At 53.8% G+C, this 14,119-nt stretch overlaps 1 protein-coding gene across 5 annotated transcripts in view; it reads left to right on the forward strand.

Moving 5' to 3' along the window:
- The window catches only part of LOC126640190 (uncharacterized), a 71,786-nt gene extending 57,924 nt beyond the window's left edge, over positions 1-13,862 (forward strand). The window contains exons 4-6 of one of the 5 annotated variants that reach the window (XR_007628950.1): positions 1,567-6,934; positions 10,459-10,778; positions 10,966-13,862. Coding sequence is in view for 4 of the 5 variants with exons in the window: in XM_050315776.1 (XP_050171733.1) it covers positions 1,567-1,889 (323 nt within the window). In the remaining variant the exon portion in view is untranslated. The other 4 variants (XM_050315780.1, XM_050315779.1, XM_050315776.1 and 1 more) reach the window with 4 other exon arrangements.
- Positions 13,863-14,119: the final 257 nt, after the last annotated feature.

Below are 14,119 nucleotides of genomic sequence, written 5' to 3' on the forward strand. Positions count from 1 at the left end.
CAGGCTCCCACGTTTGTTGTGTGATTAAAATGAGGAATAGTGGTATTAAGCTGAAGGAATTGTTTTGGACAAATCCCAGGCTGGAGACCAGCACTGGGCCCCTATACCTTGAGGTATTGGGTATTTTAAATTAAGATTGCATGTGGTTTTAAAAGGCATTGTCAGAGCAAAAGCAATTTAACAAAAGGCAATGTATCTGACGGCGACTCTCCTGTCTGCCAAGTGCTCTTCTCCGCCAGCGCATTGTAGGGACGCAGATTACATCTCCTGAATATTTTTGTCTGTTGCTCGGTTCATTTTCATAATAATAACTCGCATCCGTCTCCATCCTTTCATGTTGAAGGGTTGCAAACTATTACACAAACAGACCCGCTCCTGCTGCAGCCACCTCCAGGGGACAGCCGAGGGGACAGCCAGCGGCTTCGGCAGCAGGAGCGGGGAGCGGCTGCCCCGGGGGGATGCTGAGCCCAGTGGCCTCTGGATGGGGGGCCCAGGGGGTTCTGGGGAGCCCCATCTGTAGCACAGCCCAGCCTGTACCACCAGCACACCCCAGCCTGTAGCACCAGCACATACCTGTCAGTGTGTGGCTGTTGGGGAAACCCGGGCGGGCGATCCCCATCCTGCCTGCACAGGGGGGGACCCACAGCGGGACACAGGGTGCCCAGAGAAGCTGTGGCTGCCCCGTCCCTGGAAGTGTCCAAGGCCAGGTTGGATGGGGCTTGGAGCAACCTGGGCTAGTGGGCATCCCTCTCCGTGGCAGGGGGCTGGACCAAGGGGATCTCAAAACTCCCTTCCAACACAAACCATGCTGGGATTCTGGGATTCTGTGTCCCAACAGCAACACCTCGAAGCCCTGGGAACCCCTGTGAGGCTGCTGGGCTGCCTCTGCCCCAGCACACAAGTAGCTCTGCTCAGTTCCACATCACCAGGCAGGAAGGACTTTGAAAGGGTTTATAACATTTGTAATGTTGTTTCCCACCAGCAGAGATGGCAGAGTCAAGCCTGAAGATATTGGCCCTGGAGTGCCTTGTGTAGAACTCCATATTTTTATCTGGGTGGGGCGGGCAGCCGGGCCGATGTGAGCGAAGGCAGCCCCGGAGAGCAGTGCTGGGGGTGAGGGCAGAGGATTTGTGCCCGATGTGCCAGGGAGGAGCAGTTCAGTGGGGCAGCTGCAGCACGCACAGCGTCGTGTTTAGCTACAGGTTCCTCAGACCCCAGTTTTCAGTGTCTCTGATGGTTTTTCCCAGTGTTCTGGCACAGCCCAGCACAGGGTGTGCCGTGCCCTCCCCGCTGCTCCTCCAGGACCGGCGCTGGGGGGCTGGACATGAGCCGCAGGCCCTGGCGTGGGGCAGCATTTCCCTAAGTGCTGTTTGTGGAGGCAGGTGCTATTCCTTACATTATCGCCAGGACATTTAAATCTCCCTGATTGGCATTGTTGTCTCAAAGACGGTGTTTTTCCTGCTGAGAAACTGCATTAGATCGGCGAAACGGAGCTCATTTCCATTCACTCAGCAGTCTCTCTAGAAATGACATGCAGTGCTTGAAACTGTTTATTTCCAAATTCAGGCCTCCTCCGCATCAGTCATCAGCTTCAATTACCAGTTTTCCGGAGCCGAGCCATCAGGCAGTCTGACACGAGGGTCCAACCTAATTCCCACCTTCTCCAAAGTCAAGAGCATAATGTGCAGATGAAAAGGTGGAAAATAGCCTGGACTTCATTAGCATGCAGAGCCCGGCTGTTCATTTGCTTGCTGCGAATGGAAGTTCTGACACTCGGCGCCTTCTGCAATATGAGAAAAGTCCTCTTCAGAGTATATGATGTCCTCACCAGCCAGCAAAGGTCATCAAAAAGGCAGGCGCTGACCTTGCTCCCTGCTCTTCATGACTAGTTTATTGATTCCAGGAACACCTCATTACATGCCGGATCAACATATTATTGCCATGTTCAGCGGCTGAATTGTTTACAAGTGTCTTTATAACCAGCAGAAAGCCTTCCGGATGATGCATGACTACACTCATTTGGATGTGACCTGCCAATTAGATGTTATCCGATACGGTGCCGTGTGTCTTGATCCCTGACCGGGCCCGCTGCCCCGCATCAGCACGGGCCCATTTACTACTTCTTTCTAACGGCTCTTTGGGAAAGTGTCCATTAGCCTGTCAGTCTGTAAATATTTTATTTTTGTACCTCGGCGCCGCCGGCGCTCCCGCTCCGTCATTTGCGATGCATGAGGTTCATAATCAGCTGGGGGAAGCGGGGGTGTTTTATGGCTGCTGATAACCCACCCCATTTGCAGTCAGCGTGCGCGGCGAGCGCTCCCGAGCCGCGTGCCGGCCCGGCGCACACACCCGGCATATTTTATTCAGGCTGCTGATTTATCGGCGGGGGGAAGGCAGGAGGGAACAGCCCCACCCCGTCCCCAGCCTGCCTTCCCCTGCCTCTAAAGGCCACATAACTTACCACCCAGCAAATGCACGCCCCCCTTCCCCATGCACTCGATGGTTTCATTCCCCCCATGAATACACGGCCCAGACGCTCATCCCGGCGGCTCGGGGAATTTACACGCGCGGGGACACCGGAATTCCACAAATCAATCACACAGCACAACTACTGTTTTAATCTCTCATTACAGACACTTGTGGGGCTCCATAACACAGAGAGTGGCACGGCAACTCGATGGGAGAGTCCGTAAAGAGACATCTCAGTGCCAAAAAGCGGCGCTGGGAATGTGCCTTTCAGGCACCCCTTGGGACAGGCTGGATTTGCCTTTTCCCGCCTCAGGGTGCATCACCCTGAGATGACAAAGGAAATCCCGGATGTGGCTGAGGTGGCAGTGCCAGGATTTCCATGGTACTCGAGGCCTAGCAAATGCAGGCGCACATAGAGCTGTGCCCAGAGCTCTGCAAACATTAATTAAACTACCCAGCGCCGCTTGGCAAGTGTCAGTGCTGAGATCCTCATGCTGAGGTTAAATCCAGGGACCAAAGGGGCTTAAGAGCTTCCAGGGTGAACCATCAACACCAAAGATCTCCAGTGTCCTGCACTGCAGAGCCAGTGTTGCTCAGAGCGAGGGATGGCCCGTGCTGGGTGACAGAAAGCACCTGGGTGACAGAAAGCACCTGGGCGTCTGGTTCCCTCCTTACAACATGCAGCATTCAGGCATCAGGGCTGGAAAAGGGGGATTTGAATTCCTTAAAGCAGCACGTTTACCTTCCAAAATAAAAACTGGGTTTGCATGTAGTTAGAGCTGGGGCAAAACACAGTCTCAGTCTGAACAGCCTCAGGCTCCAGAGATGGCACAGTGCATTGATCTCAGTTTTGGAAAGGAGGGAATAAAAGCCTCCCTTTCCTGGCGAATCCTTGGGTCTGGGCAGCCCTGGAGCTGCCAGTGTTGAATATTCAGAGGGCTGATTCACCATGGTGAATCATGGCACTGCAGCCAGGTAACACTGTGCCCAGCATGGGCTGGCACAGCAGGAATTGAACCTGTGAGCTCCAAATCCCCACTGGGATCTCCACCTGGGGGCTGGGATCTCCCTCCCGCAGCAGAGGTACCAGGTCTTGGCCTGGCCCACAGCACCGTGCTGAGTCTGGCATTATTTATGCTGTGATAAGGCTGCAGTGGTTTATCAAGCCCCAGACATCCATCCAAATTTGGCACCTGATCCCTTCACTTCTGTTTACGGCCCTATTTCTGGATTCCTGCTTGTGGTAAATTCTGTCTTTAAATGGGAGAGAAAAATCAGCTCTTTACGACAGCAAACATGAAAGTTGCGTGACTATGGAGAGGAGCATTAACCTTTCCTTTAGCCTAGAGAACTTCATAATCTCTTTAAAATCAACTTTCTATTAATTTTAGAGTGATGCTTAATGCCTGAAGGGTGTGAGGAGCCATGGCATCGCCAGGGGAACTCTTGGCAACTGTAATTTAAGGTCAGGCCTGGGGTGCTGTGGGAGCCACGATCCTGCCCTGCTGTCCTGCCCCACTGCCCAGGTCAAGTGGCACCAGGAGGGGCCACAGCCCCCCCACCTTGGTGGCCTTTACAGGAGGCACCTTAGCAGAAAATTTAGGTGGTCACTGCATTTATTCACGGCACCCAGTGTGCAAATTTAATTTTCCTTCTCGTTGCACTCCAGCAGAGTAATTGGGCAGGGCAGGGCAGGAACAAAGGACAAGGTCAGTCACTTGTCTGGCAAATGGAATTACACGTTGCTCCGAGGAGCAGTTTGGAAACCACATTCCCTGGCTGTGTCCCACCAATGTCAAAGTCAGAAGAGATGAGCAGGGCAGGAGAGGTGGTGGCCAGCCCTGTGTGTTCGGAAGGGCTTGGGTTGTTTGGAGCTTAGTGATGGTGCTGACAGCATTGAGTGCTTATGGATGAGAACCAGGGACAGGTACCCTGGTGGGAGGCTGCTCTGGACCCTCAGCCAGGATGGAGACACAGCCAAGTACTCTGTAAGCAGCTGAGAGAAGCCTCACAGCTCTTGTTATGGGGGACTTCAACTTACCAGGTGTCAGCTGGAAATAGGGAACAGCAGAGAGGAGACGGTCCAGGAGGCTCCTGGAGTGTGTGGAAGAGAAATTCCTGACTTGGGAGGCTGAGGAGAGACCTTATGGCTCTCTGCAGCTGCCTGAGAGGAGGGTGTAGCCAGGTGGGGCCGGTCCCTTCTCCCAGGTAACATGTGACCCCCGAGAGGGGAAACAGACCGGCCCCATGGCACACACCAGCCTCTCCGGAGGGGGGGCTGCAGCCCCCTCCACATGCGGGGATGGGGGGTTTTATTAGTTACTGCCAGTTAGTTATTTTACATATTGTCACTGATGGGGTTTTGGTGCAGGGAGCTGCTGATATTTCAGGGATCAGGAGGGTGAGTGTCTGCCGTGCAGCTGAATCCCGGGACAGGGCTCCAAAGCTCCGGCCGCCGGTGCAGCCCTCGCTGAGTGTTCCCAAACTGAATAGTCATTGGGTTGGCAGATAATTCAGAAACTATTTGTATGAGCTGTTTATCAAATTATTAACTGCACAGATGTTGTTTGGTTGAAGAGCAGCTGAACCTTCTCTCTGCCAGCCGTGGAGACAAAGGTCTGCAGGAATAATTGGAGATGTGCATGGAATATTAAACTAATTTACTGCTCTTAATTCTTATGCAAATCCTGACCTCTGATAGAGCCTATCAATTACCCTGCACACAGGGAAAAGAAAGGAGAACAGTTTCTTTCTTTTCTTTTCCCCCCTCTCCTTTTTTTCCTGTTGTTCTCCAGTTTGGGGTTTTGTTTCTTTTTTTCTTTCTCCCTTTTGAAAGGGAACTTGGGAAAGGAAATATTTGGGGCAGGAAAAAAGCCATTTATTTGTGGGAGAAGCAAAGGGTTGGGGTTATTTAATTGAATCTCCTGGTTGCAGCGATGTCCCCCAGGGAGTCCGGGTGCAGTCTTTAAGACTGGGGCACCTCAAGGAAGGCCTGGGAATGGAGGCCAGAGCTGGGCTGGAATAGCTCCACACACTTCCCTAGGAGGGGCTGGAGGGCCCAGCTCTGCCAGCACTGTGTTGGGCTGGGACAGGACTGGAGGCTGGGTGGATTTTGATGAGACTGGGGGCAGGAAGGGTCCAGCTGGGGGTTCGGGTGGGTTATCGGGAAGGGCTTCCCACCACTGGGAGCCAGGCTGGTTCTGCCAGTAATTACCAGGGAAGAAGGAAGGGAATTTGTTGTCACATCTATTGTGAGGTGCCAGGTAAAATGAAGCAGGATTTAATTGGTCCTCGTTAAACAGAGCTGGTTTTCTGGCAGGCAGAAAGGCCTGGTGCGGGCAGTGTTTAATTGGGGTTGTGTGCGCTCTGCTCAGCCAGCGCTCAGAGGAGCACTCCGGGCCCTGTGCTTTCATCGTGCTTTCTAATAAGGATAAAGAAATAGGATGAATAATGCCAGGGTCTCTCCCTCGACCCCTGCAGCACAGCGCTGTTCCCCCTGAGCCGCTCCCCGATATCCGTGGATCCAACACGGGTGGGATCCCTCGGCGAGCAGCAGCCGGCGCAGCCCCCTGGGCTCCGTTAGCACGGGAAGAGGGGAGCAAAAGCCCCACTTCCACAGCCACGGAGCAGCCTGTTGGGGCTGGGATGGGCAATTCCTTGGTTAGTGATTGTCAGAGTGGAGCACGAGGATGGGGATGGGGCTCAGGGCGGGGGAACAGCAGGGGAAAGAAGGAAAGGAAAAGAAAGGAGGGCAAAGAAAATTATTTTTTTCCTTTTTCTTTTTCTTTTTTTTTTTCTTTCCCCTATCTGTAAATCCCGGGAAGCACTGGGAGACTGCACTCCCCCTCCCACGCAGCCCACTCGGGTAATTTCATTTATCCCACAAATCTAATTAGCAATCCGTGGCTGACATTAATACGGATCTAATGAGGCCGGCGATGACCAGATTTGCGGGCGAGCGCTGACAGAGCCTTAAAGGCACATCGCGCCCTGGCATCGGCGGGACCAGGGCAGGGAAAGAGCTGCTTTAAAGAGGGGAAAAAATGAAGGGGGAAAAAAAGGAAAGAAAGGAAATTAAAAAAAAAAAAAAAAAAGAAAGGCCGAGGGAGGGGGGGAAAAACACGAAGAAAACCCCCGCGGGTCGGGCTTGGCTTATTAAGGAAACTGGAGCTTTGCTGGGCGCAGCTTATCCGACAGCATCGGGCCTCCGTCCTGGCTTATCCCGAAATAATGTTCTTCAAAGGAGAAAAAGGAGGGGGGGAAAAAAAAGGGAAAAAAAAAAAAAAAAAAAGGAAAGAAAGAAGAAGCCAGAGCCCACGGCGTCGCTGTGCAATTTATTCCGAGGGGTGGCTGTTGAGAAGGCGGCAATTTGCGGCGGCCGGGGGTTATTTAGTGCGATATGAAATCAAATGATCCTATTGCTCAAATAACAGTGTCTGGGAGGAGAAGCGAGCCCGCTCCAAAGGTAATTGTCTCCAGATGATATTCCCATTATCCCCCAATCCCGGCCTAAACGCTGCCAGCGCCAGGCTGGAATCGATACGGGGGGAGGACCGGGGGGGTCCCGGGGCCGGGGTGAGGCATCCCCGGCACTGACCCCCCTCGGGAAGGGCGGCAGGGCTTTGGGAAGCTCCTAATTCCCCGTGGCTGCTGTGTGTCCGTGTCTCGGCGGGAGCGGCCGACACCGGCGGGGGAGCCGAGCCCGGAGCCAGGTAAGGGGACCCTTGGGGGAGCGGGGAGAGAAACGCGGCCCCCTCGCTGCCCCCTCGGGCACCGCTCCCCGGGCGGACCGTTCTGCATCGCTGTCCCCCGCGGGTCCGTGTCCCCCGCGGGTCCGTGTCCCCCGCGGGTCCGTGTCCCCCGCTCTGACCGCCGCTCTCCCGGCTCCAGCCCCGCCGCGCTCGGGCACTGCCGCGGGCACTGATGGGGGGGTCCGCCCCGTTCCCCGGGAATAGCCGCTGGAAGAGCAGCGGGATCCGACCGAAGCGAGGGGTTCGGCACCCCCGCCCCGCTGCGGCTTCACTTTAAACCCCCTGGCTAAGGATGGAGCGGCGGCCCCGCCGGCCGCGGCGCTGCCCGGCGATAAAGTCGCCGAAATTCAATGTCTGGAGGGAGAAGAGGGGGAAAATCCAAGGGGACGGAAGGCGGTGAGCAGGAGGGGGGCGAGGCCAGCGGCACGTACCTGGGGTCGCCCCCGGGGCGGGGGGTCCGGGCTCGGTGCGTGGCCGCTGCGGCAGCTGGGACCGAGCGCTCCGAGCGCTCCCCGAATTCCATCGGTGCGTCCCCCGCGTCGCCCGTGGCAGGACGGGCTCCCCCGGGCATCCCCCTCCGGCCGCCCGGAGCTGCGGGTTTTTACCTTTCTTTGGCAGCCCTCACCTGGGCGGGCAGCGCGGGCAGCGCGTCCCCGTTCCTTCGGGCACGGAGAGTAAATGTGCTCCTGCAAAAGAAATAATGAGAGTGCTGCCGGAGTGAGACTCGGGGCTGCTGTGTCAGGAGAGTCCCGGCTGGTGCAGCCTCTGTGCTCTCCGGAGGCTGGAGCTTGCCCTGGCCAGGTAACAGCAGAGTTACTGTGCTGAACGAAGGGGGCACTCCGGGGGGGGCGGCAGGAGGGGAACGCTCCAGGTCAGATGCCCCCACCCCGGGTCAGGTCCTGATAGAAACAGGGCACAGAGCACCCTGGAAGCCACTGGGAGAGGCTGGTATGGTGTGTGTGTGTCTGAAAACGGGCAAAACATTTGGGACCTGAACCCTGTCAGTGAGCCCCAACCTCTGCCCCCCTGCATGTCCACCCCATACGCATCTTGCCTCGCAGGTACATCAGAAATGCATTCTTGAACACTGTCAAAATGCACTGTTGGAGGGTTTTTCCATCTCTGCTCGAGCCATTTTGCCAGGCTTGTACTGAACAGAGTTCAGGGCCCCAGGGATGCAGAGCACTGAGCAGACACAGCTTAATTAATTTAACAGTCTTGTGCTTTTCTTCTGCTTTTTTCAAACAAATGAACGGTTTTTATGTGAGAATCTTTTCATTCACCACCAGAACAATCCTCTGCACAAGACAGGGGGAAAATGCTTAAGTAAGTCACAGCAAACCAGCATGGTGGTTTGGGATGGGAAGTGAAAAATACCACATCCACTAGCAACTGGATTTGACAGAACTAGAGGATTTGGGGAGGCAGCGTGTGGGCATTGCCCCAGGTGAGCCCTGGGCTGGCTCCGCAGGCAGTGCAGCTCCCCCAGCCCTTCCCAGGTCGGGGCATTCAGCTCCAAGCCTTGGCAGAAGTCAGGCTCAAACAGGGGCAGCGGCCAAGCAATGCCAGGGAGGAGCTCGGGGTCCCACGGCCCGAGCTCAGGGCACTGCGTTTGTCCTCCCCCTGTGCGGCCCTTCAGCTTATCTGCTCCCTTCCATTTCCCAGAGTCGCTGTGGACCTGCAGGTGTTTGTGCTGAAATACAGATGCCTTGAAGAGGCTTTGAGGATTTTGGTTTGAGGTAGTGAGGGATTCTCCAGGGACTCTGTGTTTGCCAGTGTGTCCCGAGCTGCCGGATCCCCTTTCCTGGCCCCACGCAGCACCAACCTCACGGCTCGCCCAAGAGCTTCCCTTTGTTTCAAACCCTTGGAGCCTGGAGCACTTGTTGAACCTGACAAGTGCATCAAAGTGGCTGACAATTAGGAAATAAACAAATATCATTTGAGGCATTTTGGAGCAGAATCCAGTGTTACATAGACTGGCTCGTTGCTGTCGTTATCATATTGAATATTAGCCATAGTTGTGATGTTTGTGCTGCACAGCAGCGTTCCCAGCACGGCAAACACCACATTATCTCACTGTGGAAAGGCTTCATTAATCAGGCCAGACAATAGGCCAGACACATCCCTTTGAGCCCAGCGTTTGGATCCTCCAGGCTTTTCACCTTGTCCAGATGCCTCGTCCCTGTCAACGCAGGCAGCAGCTCTTCAGAACCGCTCGCTCGAAACTGCGGGGCTGAAAGGGAAACATTACCTGGTTCAGCTAAAAGAATTCCCCAGTTATTTTGTATTTGCCCTTTAATTTTTCATGACTTGTAGAAGCAAAACTTTTTCAGTCTTTCAATCAGCGTGGGAGATGAATCCACTCATTTGTTGAAATGCTAATGAAAGAGCCTGATAGATCTGTGTCCTTTAAAGCAGCAGCAGCAGCAGCAGCAGCAGCATTCAGACCGAGCAAGATGGATTGGCCTGGCCAGGCCGTGGCCTCGCTGGCGGGAGCTGGGGAGCGGCCAGCGGCGGGAACAGCGTGGCTGTGAAGGTGCCTCCTTCACAAAGAGGATCCTGGCAAAAGCGTGGCTCAGTGCAGGGCACTGCACGGCAAAGGCAGTGTTGGTGCTGCATGCCAGAAATGTGTTGGGTGCAGAGTCTCCCCTTTCTGTCCCTGCAGCACCGCGAGCGCGCGGCCGCGTCCCTCAGGCACGGAGCTGGCAGCGGGACGCTCTGGCACGGGGAGCCCTCACAGGGTTGAGCCTCCAGAGGGATATCCTCTCCCAGATCTGTAAGGAAGGGGGTAACTCGTGGTGCCTTGTGCCAGGCTGTGGCACCTCAAGCCGTAGCTGAGAGGGACCCTCGTCCCTCCTGCCGTGGGACCCCAGTGGGCACTTGTGGCATTGAGCTTGGCCCTGGATTAGTGAGCCATTTCTCCTGCTCTCTGCTTGGTTACTGCAGGGCTGAAAGAGACATTCCATAATGAGACAAAATAGTCTTTCTTGCACAGAAATACACCAGAACTGGTTCAGCTTGAGGAACAGGAGTGAGAGGAGCGGTGGCACACACTGCTCTGGGGTGTGAGGCACAGATGCTTTCAGAGAAGATGGGAATTGAGCCCTTTGGCTTTGGCTGGTTCGATTCAAATTCAGCCTCTGGGCTCACATCTCAGTTCAGTTTAGTTCTCAATTTTGTTCTCATTTCTCCAGGAACAGGGAAGTGCAACACAGTCAGTCTCCTCTTTCCTCTTCAGACAGCAGCAGACACTTAACCTGGGACTGGGTAACTCCTCTCATCTGCTTGGACACAGGAGTGTCTGAATTACTGGGGAAGCAGAGAGACCCAAAATCTCCCTGACATCCTCTCTGGATGCTTGGCCTTGGAACAGCCTCAGTCAGGCAATTTCTAGCTCCCTTCTGCTCGTGGAGTCTCTTGTGCCACACAGGAGACTGGAAAAGCACTTGGAAATGGCTGAAGGGGAGGGATGCTTCCTGGCAAATGGTCTCTAAACCAGGCCCTTTCTGTGCTGTGGCTTTTCTGGGGCTCACCAACAACACGGAGCTGTAAACAATGGTATGTGCTTGTATCTCAATCCTCCAGGATTAATTCAAAATCCATGGACAGTGATGGGCCTGAAGGCTTTTCAATTATGTCACCAGGCTTTGGCTAGGGCCCTGACACTTTTAATAAACATTATGTAGCTTTAAGTGCTGCAGGCTCCAGGTTTTTGTTTAATCAGCCGTTGGGTTCTGCGTTCCAGGTTGGTGCTGGAGGAACTCGTGTGGCCCGCCCTGTGGCAGCAGATGCCACCCGCTGCAGCCGGACACTGTGTGTGCTGTTGGTGCGTCAGAAACGAGGAGAAACGGCTTTCAAGGAACTGTAACATTTCATAAAAGCATTTTATTGCATTTAAAGCTATTAAAATGTAAACCTTACATTCAACACGTTAATTGCTGTTTCCAGGCATGGCCACTGACGGTCGGATCCTCTCAACTGCTCTGCTGCGGTCGCTCTCTGATTACTGGTGTGTTATTAGTGCTCTGTGTTTGGGACCTGAGTCATTAACAAAAAGGGCTTCTGTGGGCATTATGTAAACTTGGTGTATGTTTTGACAACGCTACCAGGGCCTGTGTTGGGGGTCTAATTGAGAAGAAGAAAAGGAGGTGTGCCCTGACTTTCTGGGTCCAGGGGGCTTCCTCCCTTCCCTGGCTCTCAAGCAGAGGCTGGGGCAGACTCTGCAGATCCACTGCTCGGGAAAATCAGCAAATCCCACGCTGGGGATGCCTGGTAGATGAGAGGCCAAGGGTGAGACAGGTGGATGATGTGGCACCTGGGGAGGAAAAGCCTGGAGGAGACAAGCAGGGGAGGAAAAGCTCTGGCAGAGACCTTTCCTTCTCTCTGTGCCGTCCCTTTTTCCCCCTGCAGGTGAGCCCCCCCGGGCCAGGTGCTCAGCTCGGTGAGGTGAATCCCGCACCTTTCGGGATAGGGTTACATCCCAGAGGAGAGCAGGATGCTAAAGGACACGTGGCTGCCTCCCTAAATTAAACAGAGTGTAAAGCTGTTAAGATTAGTGCACATCAATCCCTGCTTGAATCAAGAGATGCTTTGGTTTGGCAGCTACTGGGGACAAAAACCACCATTTCATTCAAAGTGTATTTAATGCGACAGAAGGAGGCAGATTCCTTTGACAGTTTTACTGCTCTTATCAGATTACATCAAAATTAAATTAAAACAATCTAAAAGAAGTGTGAAGTACTGCAGGGAGAACACAAACAAAACACTCCTCTTTGTAGGCTTTCAGGGACAGGGACCACGTTCCTTATCAGGGAAAGGAGGAATAAGATTATTCTTGAGTCAATTATGAGCCTGTCTGTGGGATCAGCGGCCACAGTGAGCACTGAGACATGAACAGAGCGGGGAACACATCCAGGGAACCAGGCTAAGGCTCCCTATTCCCTTAATTTTTGTTACATAAACAGCAGGGTGTGGAGTTGTTCTTTCCTGACAACACCCTCCAGCCTCTCACATCTACTCCATGGAGCGAAAAAACCCTCCCAGGGCTGGGACAACCCCAATGGGTCAGGGAGCAGCCCTTTTCCACCAAAACCTGGCATCACTGTCTGGGGATAAGGTTTCCAGCGTGTTAATACAACCTGCGCTCGGCATTTTAGACAGCACAGAAAGTGCTAGGAAGTTTTGTGCTACTTCAGGTATTATTTTAGCAAGCACAGATATTTTCAGAAGCAGTTGAGTCTCCCAGAACCAAACCTGGTGTGTGGCTGGGACAGGCTGAAGGAAGTTGGAGTCTTTCCTGGCTTTGAAAAATAACAGAACTGTGGTGTGGGACAGTGTTTTCTTGTGCAGCCTCTGGCAGTTTCAGCCCTGGCACTCAGCGACACCTTAAAACCTGTGTTAGTCCCACAGAGAACATTTCATGGCTGACACTCTGAAATAATAAAAATGAAATAATAAAAAACCAAATAGTTTGTTTTCATGTAGATATTAGCAGTGAAAAGCCTTCTGGAGGGGCAAAAAGCAATTTTGACTCTAAGGCAACCATGAAAGCCTTTTTATTCCCATTTTATCAGCCCCTGGGACTAAGGGAGAACCTCACGCTGGACCAAGGCTTCAGGGAACTCGTATCCCTACATGTGGCTCCCAGGTCTGCACATCCATTGCCTGGTGATCCCTGGAGCAGGAAAGCTCTGACCCCAGCCCAAGCCTTGCCCGCCTGGTGTGTTCTGAATAACACAGTTATTTATACCGATACACAGAGGTGAGCCAGGCTAATCTGGGGGCTGCTGAGTCCCACTGTATCCATTCCACACAGCTTTTTACACTGAATTTGAGTCTGGTGGAGCTGAGCTGGAGGCCGAGGGTGTTGGAAAACTCCAGGAATGCTGCTGGATAACCAAAACCCAGCTGAGGAACCCACCAGGTCCAGCACAGGCAGAGCCTGCAGCTCCAGCTGATGCTTTCATGTGGCTGTTGTTGGCCAGAAGATCTAAGGAAGGATAATTATGATGATGATCTCGCACTAATTGTACACTGATTGCTGTTCTAATTACGCTTAAGCATTTCATTGCTCTCCGCAATTTTGTCTATTGATGTAGCGTTTCTCCTTAATTTCAATTACTCCCGTGGTATTTAGACTTTATTGGGGCACTGGAATTCAAACGCTAATTTGGCAACTTCCTTTCAAAGGGATTGAAGTTTTTATCTGGAAATGAAAGATGAGGTTTTTGTTTTCATTCCCAGCTGGAGATGGGAACACTGGGGGGCTTGTCGGGGTCGGAGGTGTGTCGTGACTTCTCCCACATGGATTTTGGTGAGGTGCCATCACCAGAGGAACACAATGGCACTCCAGAGGATGAGGAATCAGGTTTTTTCGTGAAAAATGCAGCATACAATAAACTCAGGGAAATCCGCTGCTGGAGGAGGGCCGTGTTACTGTAACTGCTGAGCAGCTCCCGGATATTTTTGGCATTGGTGCTTTGCAAAGTCCCTGTTTCCCCATTTTCCGGGGGCACAGATCCCCGCCTCGCCCCAGCCTTCCTCCAGCACCAGGCCGGAGGCTTGTTTGGGCCCCACAGCCCCGGGAACAGCAGCAGGTGAGGTCGCAGGTGATGCTGCTGACGGGATGTGGCAGCGGGAACGGACAGAGGTGGAGCGAGCGCTCTGCATCTCAACACTCCTGCTCTAGCAGCGCTCTCTGACCTGTTTTAAACCCTCCGGGGCTTAAAGAAATGCCCTAAAAGCTTTACCCGAGCCATAAACCCTTAGCCACGCCCCGCGGGGTTTAAAGGGCCCTCGGGGGGCGCAGGCCCCGCCCCGTCCCCATGGCAACCGCGGGGCGGCACTTCCGGGGTCCCGCGCGGGGCAGGCCGGGAGCGGCACGTGGGCAGCGGCGGGAC

The sequence above is a fragment of the Myiozetetes cayanensis genome, unplaced genomic scaffold, assembly GCF_022539395.1.
Source record: "Myiozetetes cayanensis isolate MyiCay16 unplaced genomic scaffold, myiCay2020 scf2-11, whole genome shotgun sequence".
Taxonomy (NCBI): domain Eukaryota; kingdom Metazoa; phylum Chordata; class Aves; order Passeriformes; family Tyrannidae; genus Myiozetetes; species Myiozetetes cayanensis.